Source organism: Equus quagga, chromosome 5 (assembly GCF_021613505.1).
Source record: "Equus quagga isolate Etosha38 chromosome 5, UCLA_HA_Equagga_1.0, whole genome shotgun sequence".
NCBI lineage: Eukaryota > Metazoa > Chordata > Mammalia > Perissodactyla > Equidae > Equus > Equus quagga.
In genome coordinates, this window is record NC_060271.1 from 46,673,721 (window position 1) to 46,691,087 (window position 17,367).

At 61.2% G+C, this 17,367-nt stretch overlaps 2 protein-coding genes across 15 annotated transcripts in view; one reads left to right on the top strand and one right to left on the bottom strand.

The window, feature by feature from the left end:
• The window catches only part of MEGF6 (multiple EGF like domains 6), a 101,671-nt gene extending 94,107 nt beyond the window's left edge, over nt 1-7,564 (top strand). For 5 of the 13 annotated variants that reach the window (XM_046661917.1, XM_046661908.1, XM_046661915.1 and 2 more), the window contains 12 exons: nt 293-421; nt 680-808; nt 940-1,068; nt 1,499-1,627; nt 2,229-2,357; nt 3,149-3,277; nt 3,488-3,616; nt 3,918-4,046; nt 4,136-4,264; nt 4,859-4,987; nt 6,507-6,554; nt 6,880-7,564. In XM_046661917.1, the coding sequence (XP_046517873.1) occupies nt 293-421; nt 680-808; nt 940-1,068; nt 1,499-1,627; nt 2,229-2,357; nt 3,149-3,277; nt 3,488-3,616; nt 3,918-4,046; nt 4,136-4,264; nt 4,859-4,987; nt 6,507-6,554; nt 6,880-6,944 (1,403 nt within the window). In that variant the 3' untranslated portion in view covers nt 6,945-7,564. Of the gene's footprint in view, nt 1-292; nt 422-679; nt 809-939; nt 1,069-1,230; nt 1,469-1,498; nt 1,628-2,228; nt 2,358-3,148; nt 3,278-3,487; nt 3,617-3,917; nt 4,047-4,135; nt 4,265-4,858; nt 4,988-6,506; nt 6,555-6,879 lie in introns of those variants that run through there. The other 8 variants (XM_046661909.1, XM_046661910.1, XM_046661920.1 and 5 more) reach the window with 8 other exon arrangements.
• A 2,370-nt stretch (nt 7,565-9,934) lies between these two features.
• The window catches only part of ARHGEF16 (Rho guanine nucleotide exchange factor 16), a 28,153-nt gene continuing 20,720 nt past the window's right edge, over nt 9,935-17,367 (bottom strand). For both annotated transcript variants that reach the window (XM_046661930.1, XM_046661931.1), the window contains exons 12-15: nt 17,067-17,255; nt 16,064-16,137; nt 15,374-15,475; nt 9,935-14,859 (exon numbers count right to left, since the gene is read on the bottom strand). In XM_046661930.1, coding sequence (XP_046517886.1) covers nt 14,720-14,859; nt 15,374-15,475; nt 16,064-16,137; nt 17,067-17,255 — 505 coding nt within the window. In that variant the 3' untranslated portion in view covers nt 9,935-14,719. The remainder of the gene's footprint in view (nt 14,860-15,373; nt 15,476-16,063; nt 16,138-17,066; nt 17,256-17,367) is intronic.

A 17,367-nucleotide genomic window follows, 5' to 3' on the forward strand; every position in this document is an offset into this window, starting at 1 on the left:
GAGGAGGGACCTTGGGGTCTGTGGGAGCCAGGGCCAGCACCCCAATGTGCCCCAGTGTAGCCTCCTCCCTCTGTGGCCGAAGACCACTTCCCGGTGTGTGTGTGGGGGACACTGTCCTGTGGTGTAGCCACAGGCCTGGAGCGTGAGAAGACCCCAGGCACCTCTCCTTCCCAGGGACTCGGGATTAGGGGCTCTGGGTGCAGGAAGCACATGTCGGGCAGGGGTCTCCTAGGTCCCAGAGGGCCAGCCCTGCCCCAGGAGGTGGGGCCCTCACCCATGCCCGCCCCTGCAGAGTGCCTCCCAGGGCACTTCGGAGCCGACTGCCAGCACAGCTGCAGATGCGTCAACGGTGGCCTCTGTGACCGGCGCCTGGGCCACTGCGTCTGCCCAGCCGGCTGGATGGGGGACAAGTGCCAGAGCTGTGAGTGGGCAGGCTAGAGGCCAGTGTGGGGAGGCCAGGCAGCCCTACTGGGCCCATCAGGGTTTGGCTTGAGCCTCAGTCCAGGATGCAGGGGCCTCACCGCCATGGTCAGTTGATAGACAGGGGGTGGGGCTGCTCTCTGAGCTGCCAGGGGTCCTCTGCGGGGGGGTCTGAGCCCAGGAAGCTGGCCTGAGGGTCTGGCGTGCGTTTGGTCTGGCCCAGCCGTCTAGAGCGGGCTCAGCCTGTCTCATCCCACAGCCTGTGCCGAGGGCACGTTTGGGACTGGCTGTAAGGAGCGCTGTGCCTGCCGGCAGGGAGCTACCTGCCACCACGTCACGGGGTCCTGCCTCTGCCCGCCGGGATGGAGGGGCTCACAGTGTGAGAATGGTGAGCTCCCCAGCTCCACTGGCACCCAGGGAACCACCTTCCTGGGAGGGGGTGGGTCCTTTACACAGTGACCCCTCTGGGCCTGTGCTGGCCCCAGTGCTCCTGCCACCCAAGCCCACACCTTCCTGCAGCCTGCCCACGGGGCTGGTTTGGAGAGGCCTGTGCCCAGCGCTGCCAGTGCCCGCCTGGAGCCGCCTGCCACCACATCTCTGGGGAGTGTCGCTGTCCCCCAGGCTTCACGGGGCCTGGCTGTGAGCAGGGTAGGTGACCGAACTGGGTGGACCCTGGGGCAAGGGGTGGCTCAGCCTGAACCCCTGAGCTGTGCCTTAAAACCTCCTCCCCTAAGAGGGGGCCTCGGGGGCGACTCCAGGAGGATGCCATTCCTGGGCCGGGCCAGCACTGATCCCCTACCTGCACCCCAGCCTGCCCGCTTGGCACCTTTGGGGAGAGCTGTGGGCAGAAGTGCCAGTGTCCCGGCAAGAACCAAGCCTGCCACCCGGCCTCGGGGGCCTGCGTGTGCGCTGCTGGCTTCCACGGCACTGGCTGCGGGCTGCGTGAGTGCTGCCCATGCCACCTGCCGGGCCATCCTGGGAAGACCCTCACCTGAGGTCATGGGAGGGGGATGTCGGGCTGTGCATGGGGGGCAAGCCCAGCCCCCCAGCTCCTGGCAGCTGGCCCCTCCCCTTGCAGGGTGCCCTCCTGGGCGGTTTGGGCCGGGCTGTGAGCAGCTATGTGGGTGTGTCAATGGTGGCTCCTGTGATGCGGCCACGGGTGCCTGCCGCTGCCCTGCTGGGTTCCTCGGGCCTGACTGCAGCCTTGGTGAGTGGCCGGGGTGATGGCAGGGGTGGCTCCTCCCGGCACCTCAGTGGGCAGGGCCCACCAGCCAGCCTGGAGATGACAGCCCCCTGACCACCCACCTCCCTAGCCCTCCCATTGGGCCTGACCCCAACCTGGGGCCTGAGCTTCAGCCCACACAAGCTGGGGGGTGTTGATGTGACCTCAGTGTCCCTGCTGGCCAACTCTGCCCGGCTGTGTGCTATGCCCCCCTCACTGGTTGTGCCCACCAGGGGCTTGCGCACCACCCTGCAGGCCAGCCAGGCATCTTGCCCAGAAGAGGGCCTTTCCCTAAGTCATGTGGGGACTTCCTGCCTGTCTGGGATCCTGGCTGGGCTGACGCGGTGGGGTGGAGGCCGCAGTGAGTCACTGTTGCAGTTGTGGAGCAGGCCCGGCCCCCAGCAGAGCCTGCAGGTGGAAGGGAGACGGCAGGGTGGGCAGGGGACTTGGGAGCAGGCAGCTTCCACCCTGTCTGGGCCAGACACAGGGGTCCCCCCTCTGCCTCATCCTGTAGTCTTCGGGTTGACACGCAGAGAGAGAAGGGGACCCAGACAGGGGCTGCCACCCTCCGTCTTCTTCCCTGCAGCTTGTCCCCAGGGCCGCTTTGGCCCCAGCTGTGCCCACGTGTGCAAGTGTGGGCAGGGGGCGGCCTGCAACCCCGTGACTGGCACCTGCACTTGCCCTGCAGGGAGGACCGGCATCCACTGCGAGCACAGTGAGTTCCCACCCCGCTGGCTGTCCTCGCACCTCGTAGATGTCACTCCATCAACCTCAGGCAGGGCATGATGGGGACACAAGGCGGGTCACAGGGAGAACTGGGCCCTGGGTAGCGCGTTCACAGCAATGGCCTCCACTGGTTCCCCCACATGGCTGGTTGGGGCTAGCAGGTTCCCACTTTGAGCCCCGACCCAGAGCCCTTATGGCAGGAGGAATCAGGCAGGTGCTTTGTCTCAGAACCGAGCCAGCCTCCTGACTCGTGTCCCCTCGGTCCTTCTGGCTCTTTCCACTGGACCCAGGGTGCGCCCCCCAGGTAGAGAGAGGCTTGGAGCACAGCGCATGGTGGGGGTGTGGGGTGGCCCCAGGGGACAGTTGTGGGGCTCGTGCTCCTGATAGCGAGCCCTGTCCCCACAGCCATGCCCCAAACCTCTTAGCCTGGCCCCCACCCCCTGGTAGGTCTGAGCCCTCCGCCACCCTCTGGTCACCTCTGTCATCTCATCAAAGGGCTGGTGACATTCCCCTCAGTTCTCAGCCCTTGACAGCGAAGGATCAGAAACCCTGGGGGTCCCAGCTGCAGCCAGACCATGTCTTCACCTGGCATTTGCTGACATGGGATGGATGTTTGGGCAGGATGCAGTTGGTGTCGTTCCCTGGCACATGTGTGTCTGGGGGACAGAGACTGGCCCCAAGATGCCCCAGGAATCGTTTGTTGAATGAATGTCAGACCTGATGGGATGTGTCCCTGGAGCGTGTCCAGCCCTCTGAGCGGCACCCACCTTCTGCCCCCAGGCTGTCCCCAGAACCGGTTTGGCTTGGGCTGTGAGCACGTGTGCTCCTGCAGAAATGGGGGTTTGTGCCACCCTGCCAACGGCAGCTGCTCCTGCGGCCTGGGCTGGATGGGGACACTCTGCGAGCTGGGTGAGTGTCTGGGCCAGCCTGGAGGGTCGGCATCTGCACAGGAAAGGGACCCTGCCTCAGTGGTGGTGGTGGGGAATGGTGGCTTGGGTGTCCCTTGGCTGCCATGGGGCTGAGCGAGGCTCCTAGGGCCCCTGAGTCAGGCTAGTGCCCGAGGGGCCACCTTCGTGCCCGGTTCTCCCGCAGGAGGCTGACCCCGGGCTCTCTCCCCAGCCTGCCCCCCTGGGCGCTACGGGGCCGCCTGCCACCTGGAGTGCTCCTGCCACAACAACGGCACCTGTGAGCCCGCCACGGGCACCTGCCGCTGCCGCCCCGGCTTCTACGGCCAGGCCTGTGAGCACCGTGAGTGGTGGGCTTGGGACCCCTGCTCCCGCGTCCGCTTTTCCTGCTGGGAGGATCCGGGCCCACCTGGGCTTCGCACAGTGACGGCCACTTTCCATGTCACTCCCCACGGGGGCCCCATGAGATAAGGCTTGACTTTGGCTCACAGCAGGGCTCTGAGGCCACAGGTCCCCTGCTCAGGGTCACACGGGAGCAGACAAGCTCCCTGCCGTGACGGGAGAGCTCGGGCCCCTGAACCCCGGCCTTTGCTTGCCTTTGCTGGGCAAACCGAGGCAGGAGCTCTGACCCAGGTCTTCCTCAGTTTGTCCTCCTGGTTTCCACGGGGCTGGCTGCCAGGGGGCGTGCGAGTGTCAGCAGGGAGCTCCCTGCCACCCCATCAGCGGCCAGTGCCTCTGCCCCGCCGGCTTCCACGGCCAGTTCTGTGAGAGGGGTGAGTGTTCCGTGCCCCAACCTGAGCCCTGGCCCTGTCCAGTCCAAGTGAGGGGCAAGAGGAGACGCTGAGCCCACTGTCCTCACCAGGGTGCGAGCCAGGCTCATTTGGAGAGGGCTGCCGCCAGCAGTGTGACTGTGAGAGTGGGGTGCCCTGTGACCCCATCACCGGCCACTGCCTTTGTCCCCCAGGGCGCATGGGGGCCACCTGTGACCTTGGTGAGTCTTGGGTCCCACTGAGGGGGGCATGGGCATGGGTCTCCATCAATGGCCAGTCTGCCTTGCATTGGTTGAGCCCCGGTCGGGCACGGTGCCCTCCTGCACCTGTCCTGCCTCTGCAGGGCAGCTGCTCCGAGGGGCCCAGCATGGAGCTCCTGCTTGCGGTCAGTCAGGGCCACACCCTGCCCTCTGGCTGCCCACAGAGTCTCTGCAGTGACCTCTTCCTGGGGTGGGGGCTGTACTCACAGGCAGAGGCCCCAGTTAGGTGGGAAGGAGACCTCCCTGATCGGCCAGCCTGCCTGGAGATAGGAGGGGCCATTCTTCGTGGGCTGCAGGACACATGTCTTGCCTATCTTGCCCTGGGGAGGAGCACCCCTGACTGCAAGGTCCCCGTTTGCCAGCCTGGGGCCTTGGCAGGTGCCCAGTGCCTGGCGCTTTCCCATGTGAGGGCTCACGTGGGGCCGGGAAACTGAGGCCCGATGTTTTTGCTCCCACATGCCCCCACCCGGAGGGTTGCCCGAAGGCCGGGGGTTCCCTGGCTGGGCCAGACAGAAATAGAACTCAGGCACATCTCTTGCCCTCTCCTGCCTGCAGACTGCAGAGGGGGCCTCTTCGGGCCGGGCTGTGCCCTGCGCTGTGACTGCGGGGGTGGGGCTGATTGTGACCCCATCACTGGGCAGTGCCACTGTGTGGACGGCTACACAGGGCCCACATGCCGGCAAGGTGAGTCAGGCTCCCAGGGGAGAGGAAGGAGGACACCGTGCCCCCAGGCCCACCCCTGGCCGAGGCCCTGTCTCTTCTCCCCATCCCTCCACCCCACACGCAGAGTCGGCTGGGCCAGGCTGACCTGTGCTAATGTCACCATCCCCACGTGGTACCCATGGTGTCCACCCGGCTTCTGGTGGGCGAGATGTGAACCCTACAGCCACTGGACCATGGGGCAGGGCTTGGCCATGCTGCCAGCACAAAGTAGTCCCACTTCTCCAGCCCCAGTGAGGGTGGGCTCAAACTGCAGAGGGCCGTGACCGCATGGGCAGGGCTGGGTGATCCAGTGCAGGTGGGCACTGACTCAGCCCCCACCACCACCCGCTCCTTGCCTTGGCTGCACATGGACCGGTGCATGACAGTACACGTGTGCATGTGTGTGCAGCAGTGCCTGTGTGTGCTCCATCTGTGCATGCTAACACCTATGTGTGCCTCAGTGTGTGCATGCCAGTGCATGTATGCTCCAGTGCATACGTGTGCATGCCAGTGCATGTGTGGTCTAGCATATACGTGTGCCCCAGTGCACGGGCGTGCTCCAGTGCATGCATGTGCTCCAGTGCACACATGTGCCCACACGCACCCACAGGCATAGTCAGGGAAGCTTCAATGGCAGCACCTTGGTCTCTCAGCCCTGGAGACTCAGGGGGAACATGCTGTCCACGGGCACAATGTGGGGGTGCACAGGCCCCTCTGGTGTCTCCTGGTCAGCTCCCCAGACCCAGCCTGCTGTTGGGAAGGGACCTGTGCACACTGAGAGGGTCATGTCTGCAGAGGGAGGCAGGAGGCCGGCTTGAGGGTTGTGCCAGGCAGGCCTTGCAGATGGGGTGAAGGGGGAGCTGTGAATGCGGATTCCAAACTGGGGTCCTCGGCTTGAGGACCCCACACACAGGCTTGATGTGGTGTGTGCACGCATCTTCTCAAGCCTCTCCAAGGCAGCCCTGGCCCCCAGCTGTTAAGAGCCATTAGCGGAGGGCTCTCTCCTGCCACAGGGAGTGGGGTCCGCGAGGTGGAGGCGGAAGTTGCAGGGCTGGTGCTTGGGCAGCACCTGGTGGTCAGGTGTGGTACTGCACCGCAGGCCATGCCCTGGGCCGCCTTGACATTGAGCTGGGGGGTGTGGAGCTGGCGATATGCCTGCCTGAGCTGCCCCAACCCCTGCTGCTGACCGAGGCCTCCCCTGCCTGAGGCCGGGTGGGAAGGAGACAGGCAGGGCCTTGCTGCCCTGTGCCCTGGAGTGAACACAGCTTGGCCTCAAGTGAAGGCCTTCATGCTTCCCAAAGCCCTGCCTCCCAGCCCCCCTTCTGCCTGGGCAGGCGGCGCTGGGGCTTTCATTTGAGGGGGAGGCCCCATCATTTGCATAGGAGTGGGGGCAGGCTCTCCAGGGTGGGAGTGGGGGTCCTTGCAGGCCTAAGTGGATGGTCTGGTGGTGGGTGCTAAGGATCCAGGGCATTAGTATGAGCTACTGTCTGTCTTGCTTCAGGTGGGCCCCCCCAGCTCCCCGAGAGCCTGTCCCCAACCCCGGGCCCAGGTAAGGGGGCTGGGAGGTCTCACCACGTTTCCAGGAGGGTGGTGTTGTTGGCATCATTGGTCTGTTAGCAGCAGACTGAGGGCCTGAGGAGGGTTGGAGACCGGGCACATAGGCAGAATCTGGGCTCCACAGGGCGGTGGGCATTCCAGAATCTGCACGTCTGAGATGCGGCTGCGTGGGAGCTGGGAGGAGGGGGTGGCTGTGTCTCCTCCATTGGGCTGGAGCCAGAAGGGCAGTGAGGGAAGCATGAAGTGTGAGCCCAGAGCTCTGGTGACTTCGAAGCTCTCCACCTGCCCTGGGGCTGACCCTCTTTTCCCCTGTGCAGCAGCCTCGCCCTCAGCCTCTCATGGATCAGCGCCCCGGCTCAGGGACGGGACAGAGAAGCACTAACTTAGAGGCTGCCTGCGCTGAGGCCTGCCGCCCGAGGACCGCCCAGGGCACCAGAGACTTTGATGATGACCAGGGAGGGACGCCTGTGGGCCAGGACTCCAGCCCCATCCTTGTCTCTGTGGGCCGTGGACAGCGTGCAGCTCTTGCTCTCCGAGGGTCATCCGGCCACAAGGAGGGAGGCCTTGCATGGCCCAGCTCTGCAGAGCCTGGGCGAGTGGACTGGGCCTCGGGCAGCACAGCTGCACTGGCCGGACCCCGCGTGTGCTGAGGAAGCCCACCCCTCCCGCTGGCCTGGGTCGGGACTGAGGGCAGCTGTGGGTGCAGCTACAGGTGCAGGCATGGGGCCCCTGCCCCCCAAGCAGGTTCTTCTGGTGCTAGGCCCCTGACTGCGGCAGCTCAGCCGGTTTACCTGGGAATGTAGCCCGGCCGTATTTATGTAAAGGTATTTATGGGCACTGGACACGCCCTGCTGCGCCCTGAGGGCTGGAAGGCTGCCCGGCTCCTCCTTGGCCCCAGGAAGCCCTGACCCGGGACTGTGGGGCCCTGCGGGGCCTCCGGGCACGGGCTCCGGCGCCCTGTGAAACCCAGTCAGTTAAGAACAGAGCGGCAGCTTCCTCGCGGCCTGTGCGTCTGCTGCTTTGTTGGGGCTCCGCCGTGGCGGCCTCCTGGGCACGACAGCATGAGTGTCCTTGGTCAGGAACCTCCCCTGACCAGGGAAGCCAGGCAGGCACCTGGCTCCATCAGCCCCTGCTCTCCCTGGGAATGGGGGTGCCACAAAAATAAAGTTGGGGCTTATCCTGGCGCTCTAGAGGGGCACACAGGGGCTGCCCCAAGTGGAGGCAGATGGACCTACAAAACAAGCTCACAGCCAGGTGCCCCGAGATGTCCCGAGACCCAGGAAGCACAGCCTGCATGGAGGAAGCATGGTCTCGAGGGGAGGAGAGCCAGCCCACGGGCAGGGGTGGTGTGGGGGCAGCCTAGGTGCCGTCTACCCCCACGTCTCCCCTATCTTCAGGGCAGAAACATGGTGAGGGGGGGAGAACGTCATAGGGCCAGGTGGCCAGTAGGGAGTGTTGGACCCAAATTGTCACACTGGATACTTCAAGTCTGGGCTGTAGCCGCCTCCCCTCCCCTCCAACACCAGCCCAGCTAGCTGATACCTCCAACGACAAAGGATCTCAGGGGGCAAAACAAGGAGGGTTCTAGTAAACCCGTCCCCTTAAATGGACGACTAGTGAGAGGAAGCCAGATTAATGGGCCACCATGTTCAGACTTTGGAGTAAATATAATAAATATCCTGGAAGGAATAAGAGATGATCAGATGGTGACATGATGCGGGAAGAAGTGGTTAGAGCAGGACCTGTGGTGCAGGCAGAGTGTGGAGGACGCAGAAATTGGAGCATCCCGTGGGTGGGTGGCACAGACACAGCTGAGTAATGGGTTTTCCAGCTCAGGACGCTGTCCCAGGGCAGAAAGGAGGCTGTGAAATTACAAAAGGAAGGCCGCCAGAAATGGGTGAGACAGGTCTTAACATCTGTTGAATTGAAGTCCCAGAAAAGTAAGAAAAAAACCAGTGACGCGAAGCAACAACGAACAAGAAGTTCTCAGATCAGAAGGTAGATGCTCGCAGATTGGAAGGACTCACAGTGCCAAAAAAATAAAAGTGAAAAAGCCATAATCTAAAGAACTTTAAGAGTGTAGCAGCAAAGAGAAATTCTAAAATGCTCAGAAAAAGAGAACAGGCATCAGAGAGACCTCAGACTTTAACACAGAAACACTCGGGGCAGGAAGACAGTGATTTGCTGTTTTCAGGATTGAAGGAAGAATTTGAAACTTGAATTTTATGTCCTGCTAAATTATCGCTAAAAAGCAAGGTCAGCATTATTCTTGGGTCTCCAAGGCCCGGGTGGGTTACCACACAGAAACCTGATTTGAAAATGCGCTCAAAGGAAGTTCTCCAGCAGGAAGAGGAAGCAGCCCGGGGGCCGCCATGAAATGGTCACCACGTTCCTCATACAATCCAGTAAGAGAATCGAATGCTTACATTAATCGACACTGGAAACTGAGCACAGTCTCACCTGCGTGAGGGCTGGAGGCGGGAGGGAGACTGCTGCGATGTCACCTGCTGGTGCGGGGACACAGTGAAGAGCTACGACAGTGACAAGGCCATAAACCCAAGTGCAGATGCAGTAAGGTGGACGTGACCACCACAGAATACTGACGGGGTGTTCAACTTCTAAATCATCTGGAGGATGTTTCGTCTCTCCAGTGGAAGGCAGGTAAGGAGGAAGAATAAAGCATGAGGAGAAGAAAATAGATGAACAAATCCTAGTGTAAATGTTTACAAATGGTGATGAAAACCCAGATCCCTAGACCACGTGAAACAGGATTGAACAGAATGTTAACTATAAGAGGCACACCTGAAGGCTAGAAATACAAGCATCTAAAGCATACCAAGAAAGCTGGGCTAGGGGTTTTAATATTTCTGGGTGAAAAGCATCATAAGCAACTGTTAATCAATATTTGTCTACACATATATGCACCTAACAATAGAGGCTGAGAAAGTCACAAAGCAATGATGGATATAACAAAGAATCGTAACTGCTGAGTTTAACGTGCTTGTTACAAAAACCAGTGGGTTAAGCAACAAAACATAAGCAATAATGCATTTTAATAACCTTCAACACACATGCTATATATATATATATATATGCCTGTCTTCACAGATTATATTCATTTATATATACATTTATATTTATGTATATAGACTTTACACTCAGCAAACGGAGAATAATGGGACATTTAACAAAATTCCCTCTTTAAAGACTAACACGAGAAAAAACTCCAGCAAGATGAAGAAAAAATTACAAAAGGAGGAATAATTAACTACAGACACAATAGAGTAAGACAAAAAGGAAGCCTATGAACAACTATATACCAATAACTTTGAAAACTTAGAAAAGTGGGTATGTTTTTGGGAAAATATAAAATGCCAGGATTGGTGTAGGTAGAAATAAAAAACTTGGATAAACCAATAACTTAGGTAAATGCAAACAGTGATGCAGGCTCCCCCCCTCCTCCTCTGCCATCGTCCCCAGTGATGCCTGGGGCAGGTGCTGGCGTAGGTGGTCATGCTGGACTTTCAAGACACCGTGAACTTGTCCAATGTAAGTTCTTCCAGAAACTTTAAATAGAGGAAAAGCAACTCTACTCATTCCATGAAGCCAAGATCAATTTTGTTCTAAAACCAGATGTTGGGGCAGTACAAGAAAATTACAGACTCATTACATGTATGCAAAAATCCTAAGTATTAGCTACTCAAATAAAAATATCTTAAAAATAATATCCACTTGATCCAAGGGGAATTGGCCATGATGGAAACGTAAGGACAGTTTAACATTGGAAAATGTGTCAGTATTTGGGTGAGAAATCAGATGATTGGTTGAAGCAGGAAGCATTCGACATCGATGCAGGATACAAATTCTTGGAAAACTAGGTACAGAGACAAGTTTCTTGACGATGCTTTTGTGCCAAGAGTCTACTGCAAGTTTAATGGAGAAACCAATGGATTCAAGTCTGTCCACGTGAAGCCACCCCAGGGCCTGCCTTGCCACCTAATGCACCATGTGGGGTCCTGCTCGTTCTTCTCCTGGGGTTATTGATCTCTACGGCCCTGACGTTATAGCCCAGATCTCTGTTTGGCTGTCCTTCCACACCAGAATGCAAAATCTAGGAGGTGGGGACCCTGCTTCCCGCATGCTGGACCACCCGGGCAGGACCTGGGTGGGGTCCTGTGGAATGGATGAGTAAACCCCCTTCAGATCAAGGATTGGAAGATGTGGGTATCGTCACTCCTCCCCCAGCCCAGCAGTGCTCGGGACACCCCAGGCCACTGTCAGCTGAGCAAGAGACAAGCAGTGGTGGGGGGCCCTGCAGGGAAGAGACCACCGGCCCTGCTTTCAGGGGGAGGACTCTCGGGATAGGGGGCTGATGGGCCCGCAGACAAATGAGCATACTGTAAGGATCCAGCAGGGTGGGCGGCAAACTCATACAGATCCCATCAGATGTGGAATAAAGCCTATAAAAATCAATAGTTTTTCAACACCAGTAATAACCCACCAGAAAACAGAATACATAGTAAGATACCGTTTGGCATGGCAACAAAACCCAGAAACATCTGGGAATCTGTCTGGCAAAAGGATGCACGAAGTCTTCAAGAGAGTGGACAACCTGAACAGGGCCCGGGAGTGAAGACATTGCCTCGGCTGTCTTCAAATCTGATGCAACCCCACGTTCAATGAGAGGCCCAGTGATGGGGTAGGCAGGTCACAACTGGTGGGCAGTTCGGGATATCTGACACGGATGAGGGTCTGATGTCAGGAACGGCGACAAATAGCAAAGGGTGGTGAGGAAGTGAGCAGAATTCATGGACGCCCCACGGCCAGCGAGGGGCTGGACGGAGAAGCTGAGATCCGCACGTCCCAGCACTGGGAGACGGCTTTACTCCCAAGGGACAGAAGTGGAGTCCGAGGGCTCTAAGGGAGGCATGGGGAATGTACTGCTGGGGTCCCACTGTGGACAGCCTGGGGGTTGGGGGCAATGGAATCGAATCCTGAGGGCTGGGCTGCAGTGCCCCTGCCGGCCACCAGGGGGCGGTAAGGGGGGGGGTGTGGAGGCCCTGGAATGTTCCAGAGTGGCTGGAAGTAGTGAGCCAGGTGTGCATACAGTGGCAGAGAGAGATCCTAAAATCCATGTTGAGTGAGATGAGAATTAAGGTCACATGAGCACATACCCTTTACGTAAATTAGGTAGCCCCCATAAGAGGACACTAGTTTACAGGGACGCCCACGGGTTCCAGGATGTACAGCACACTCTGGAGGGTGGTGTGGAGCAGCGGGCGAGGCGAGGCTCCTCGCCTGCTGCTCCACCGGACAGGGGAACGGGTGGGCTGCCCGGCTGTGTGACCGCTCACGCCTGGCCTCCTGCACTCCGGTGGACCACACCCCCTCACGCCCACCTCCCCAGGGAGGGTGGGGGGTGCCCACTGGGGGCTGGGCACTGAGGTGCCTGGGTGGCTCTGGGGAAGTGGCTCCGCCCCAAGGCCCTGGCACCAGCTCCCCATTCCCCAGGGCCTTGCAGACACCTCCCCACAGGTGCCCCAGGCCAAGTGGGGGCTGGGTCTCCTCGGCATCTGGTCCCACTGGATCCTGCTCTGGATGGGCCTTGCTGGGGTTGCCTGGTATCCTAGGAAGCCTTGCTGTCCCCCTACCAGCCCACTGGCCAGCAATGGGCACAGGGCCTTTGGGCCTCAGTTTCCTCACCTGCAACAGGAGGAGCAGTGCAGTGGCTGGGAGGAGGGGCTGGGCTAGACAGGCCATGCCTCCTGAGACCTGGGGCCTGCCTCTGGTGCTGGTGACCCCTCCCCAGTAGAGCAGGTGGGGCAGGGTCCTCCACAGGAGCCCTGTTATCTGGGGGAGGGTGAGTGCCACCTGGGCACCAACACTGAGGACATCTGCTCTCCTAAGAGGGCCAGCTCGGCAAGCAGGCAGGTCAGAGCACCCTTTAGCCCTCCAGCTAGCCCTGCCATGCCTGAGGGGTCACAACACCTGTGCCCCTTGGGGCTGGACCCCAGGCTGAGCAGTAGCCCCTTGAGGGGGCTCCAGCAGGCACCCATGCTGGGAGAAGGGAGTGGAGCACGCCCCAGCCTTCCTCTCCTCACCGCCTCTGACCAGGCCTCCCGCAGCCGGACCTGTGCTTCCCGATCCTGCTTGCAAGGGTTCTCCTCCTCAGCTGGCCCGGTCTGGCCCTCCCCAGGTGGAGCCGGCCACCCCCAACAGCCCCGCCCCCATGGCAGCCCCACTTCCAGTCCTGGGACGGCCTTTCTCCAGGCCAAGCGTTCTTACTCCTTGCTTATGAAGGAAAGGGCCTTAATTAAGGTCATGCCCTGCCCAGGTCACAAAAGCGAGGACATGGCCTCAGGGCTTTCCCAAACCCTCTTTGCTCCTTTAACAGAGAACTTAACCTGGCAGAGGATGGGACGCTGGGCCACCCTGCCCTCCCCGGGGAGGGTCTCGGGGGTCATTGGTGAGGACAAAGGAGCTAGTCCTGGGGTAGCCAGGCTTACACAAAGATGCTGCCCCCTGGCTCGTGCCTGACGCACACATGCACATGCATGCACACACACCTGCACACACACACACCCCTGCGCACGCAGCCCCGCCCCGGCCGCCAGCTGGCCCCACAGCAGCTCCAGGATTAGAGCAGGGAGTTAACTCAACTCACAGGTGGGCGATTTCCACCCGTCCAGGCAGTGGGGGAAGCTGGGCCTGGTCTCCGGTGGCCCAAGTCCCCAGACCATGCCTTTTTCCCTGAGCCTGGCCCTGTCCCATCCCCCATCCTGCGGAACCCCTGCCCAGGACAGCCCCACTTGGCTCTGACCTAGGCCTGACCTTTCTGGCTGCCTGAGGCCTTGGAGGTCAATGGGGAGGAGCTGCCCCCTCCTCCTGGTGCCAACCTCCCTCCACCACCTGGTCCAGCGGGCAGTGCCCAGAGCTCCACTCCTTCCTCCACTCCTCCCTGCTGGCCCCAGGGCTGGAGGAGCAGGGGGCAGGCCTCCCGAATCACCCACTTCTGGGGAGCAGCACCCCTGGCTTTCATGAAGCAGCCCAGCCACAGTGGGGTCCAGGCAGATTCTCAGGTGAATGCTGGGAGCCCCCATCCCAAGGACAGCACCGCCCAAGCCAAGAGGGGCACCCGGCATGGGAAGTGGGAGGGCTGGCGGGGGGGCAGGGGACACTTCCGGGGAGCAGGCCCCATCCTCGTGCGTGGCCCAGCAGCGCCTCCCACCCAGGCACACTGTCACCCTCCCCTGGGAAGCAGGATACCTCCCCAGCCCAGGTCAGCCGACCAGCCTGCTGCGCCCCACCTGCATGTCCCTGGTCCTGGGGGGGCAGATGGGCTGGGCCACAGTGGGGGCATGAGGGAGGTGGGGGCTGGGAGGACACCCCAGAGGGGTCCCCACAGGCTCTGCTATGTCAAGTTCCCAGACCCACTGGCCTTGCCCATGACAGGTGGGCCAAGGTCAAGCATGGGGTGACCTTGTATGAGGGCCTGGACAAGTCCCCAGGACCCAGCACAGGTGACCACACTCATGGGGCCAGTCCAGGCCCATAGCACCTCGGGAATTTTGTGGGGACTCACGTGGCCTTCACCTGAACTCAGATTTGCTGTGGAAATCCAGGTGTTAAACAAACGCTTTAATGTCTCCAGAAACCTTAACGTCACAATTTCAGCGCTGGCACTGCATGGCCATTTCCTGCCCTTCTTGGAACGTGGGGCAGCCCTGGGCACTCGAGGCCCTCGTCGTCCCACGCTGAGGCAGGAGGGGCGCGGGAGGGAGACAGCCCACGTCATCCCACGGTTGGTTCTCCACCCTCCATCACGTCAGCCAGGCACGACTGCCCTGCATGTACACAGGAGGGCAGGGGCGGGGCGGCTGGGAGCTGGGGCGGGGCAGGGCCTATAGGAGGGGCCGGCCTGTCTGGGCTCCTCCCAGGACTTCTGCTGGGGTCAGTCCCCAGAGGCAAGTACCATGTTCCTCCTTGGAAGTGTCTGGAGCCAGCGCTGTAGCCCAGGGGGCCTTGGGGAGACCCAGGGATGGTTGAGTCTCCTGGGACAAGCCCACCACGCTCTTTGGAGCTGGACACAGCTGCTTGCTGGAGTAGGAACCGCAGCTGCTGCCATGGCAGCCTGGCCTCCCGAGGTGCACGTCCTGGCTACACATCTGTCTCCACCCGCAGCCGCTCCATCCTGCGCACATTGCCCTCCACGGTCACACGGCTGGTGATGCTCCGGGCAAAGTCCTCGGGGAACCAGCCCGTCTCTCCATCCCGCAGTCTCTCGCCGTAGAACCATCCTGAACCCAGACGCGGGGCAGGTGAGGGCAGGGTCCTGGGCACCAGGAGGGGGCCCCCATGTTGGCAGCCCTCTGAGCTGCCGTTGCAGAAGACGCCATAGCCAGGCATCTCTAGGAGTTGACCATCATGGCCTCCCGCCAAGGGGGCCTTGCTGAAGGCCACACGGCACCCAGTCTTCCGTCAGGTGCTGGGGTGGAGAATGGCACTGGGGGCTGAACTGGCTCCAGCCAGCTTTGCCCACCCTGGGGCCTCGGGAGCAGCAGAGCCACCCTCCTCCCACTCGAAGCAAAGTGACAAGGAACCCGCTTTTGACCCTGCGACTCGTCCTTGAGGGAGGGCGCTGCAGTGGGCCTTGGAATCAGGCCCGCCATGAGCAGGGCAGTAACCGCTTCTGGGCGGCTGGGCTCAGAGTCAGCCACACACGCCAGTGTGCTCTGGACCCTCGCCAGGGCCCCCAGACTCTCACTTAGTGCCAGCCTGCCCACCCCCCATGCCCGGCCCCGGCCGGCTCACCGTCCTCCTGCTCCAGGATCAGGACCACATCCGCCTGCTGCAGCATGATCTCATCCACCTGCTTGGCCAAGTAGGCCTTGGTGATCTCCACCTGGAGCAGATCTGGTGGGAAGGGGCAGGTGTCAGCGACAGAACGCTCTTGGGGAGGGGTGGGCTGAGAGCTCTGCAGCCGAAGGCGGGCAGGGCTCCATCTCCCAATGCATCCCCTGTGGGCTGGTGCTGGTGGGGCCTGAGAGGCCCCCAGGTGTCCCAGTACATGGACATGTGGCAGCTTCCCTTTGGCTAAAGGGGGTCCCCTCCAGAGGCCACGAACAGGCTGCCCTAGCTTTTAGGGCCAAGTGCCCAGCACTAGCAGAGGGCACTCCCAGCTGCTAAGGGGACCAGGCAGGGCCGGAGCTGGGGTGACAGATCTGTGGGCCATACTGCTCTACCCTTTTGGCCTCAGTTTCCCCAGCTACTGGGCATGGGGCAGGTTCCCTCCCCAGTGCAGGGCGGCTGAGGCCCTGAGACAGAGCTAGATCTGTGTGCACAGATGGACACACAGTCCCGGGGCTGGTCACCCTGGAGGCAGGCTGAGAGGTGGACAGAGGGCTGCATGGGCACTCTCCTCTCCAGGCCAACCCCCTGCCCCAGGGCTGGGAAAGGGGCCAGGAGCTGTGCTCGGGAGTGGGGTCAGGGGGCTGTGCTCACCTCCTTTGTTGGTGGGGCCCTGCCCCTGCCTCTCCCTGTGTGTGAGCGCCGTGATCCACCGGGCCCGGTCACTCCTGGGGGCCAGAGAGAGCATGAGCGAGGTCCCGAGGCCAACCCGCCAGCCTGGTGACCTTTGGCTTCATGCACATGACCCCCAGTGTGGTGCTGTGGGAAGATGGGGGGTCATGCAGCCCCTCAAGGGGGCTCCTTGAGCATCCCCCCACAGCCCTGGAGGTGGGACAGGCAGTGCGATGAAGGCTCACGCTGCCTGGACCAGCAGTTGTAAGTGGCTGGCCACCCTGGGCCTCCCCTCACCCCCTGTGCCGTGGGTTGAGGCGTGGGAAGTCACGGGGCTGAGCCTGAGTCCCACCCGCCCAGGGTCCCAGCTGGGTGGCAGCTGTGCCCCTAGAACCCAGGCAACCCCCTGTCCCGACACTGGGCCCCAAGCCCCTGCCTCTTGTGAGTTTGCTGTTTGACACACAGGCCTTGGCTTCTCATCTGGAAACAGGGCCGTGCAGGAGGGAGCATGGAGACTGAGCCCCTTGTTTCCCCTCCCTTGTCTGCTGAGCCCCCTCAGTACCAGCATCTTTCTGAGCGTTGTCCTCCCTGCACTGTTCTGACCTCACTCCCACTGCCCCCATCCTGTACTCTAGCCCTGGCTGCTCCCCAGCACAGACCCTCCTGCCTCAGGGCCTTTGCATGGCTCTGCCTCTGCCAGAGCACTGCTCCCTGTGTTGCCTTGTCAATAAGGCCTTCCTCCCCAGCCAGCAACTGGTGCTCTCTTCTTCTGTCTTGTTTTCCTCCTTAGTCCTCATCCCTCTGACACAGGGGGACAGTTCAGCTGCTCATTTTGTGGCTGGTGTCCCCCCTGACCCCCAGGAATGTGAACTCCGTGAGGCCAAGGCTGTCCCTGGCACCCGCCACAGTGTCCTGCACACAGTAGGTGCTCAGGAACGTCAGCGGCACGAACCTCACCCACCCCAGGAGCCCCCCCAAGTCTTACGCGGACTCGCAGGACAGCAGGATCTTCTCCTGGCGGCCCTCGCTGTTGTGCAGCAGGGTGACCTGGAAGAGGTGGGGCACGGAGGAGCTGCGGCCGCCACCGCCGGGCAGGGGGGACTCCGAGGGCTCCATCTTCTGAACCTGGATGTGGTCCACCTGGGCATAGTCCTGGACCACGAAGCTGTCCTCACTGCAGGGAAACCGGTGGTGGGCCGGGTGCTGCAGCGGGCCTGTGTGCAGCCTGGGCCCCCCAGCTCCCCCACAGCAGCCAGGAGGACGCCCCTGAGAGCTGTCCCGCCCTG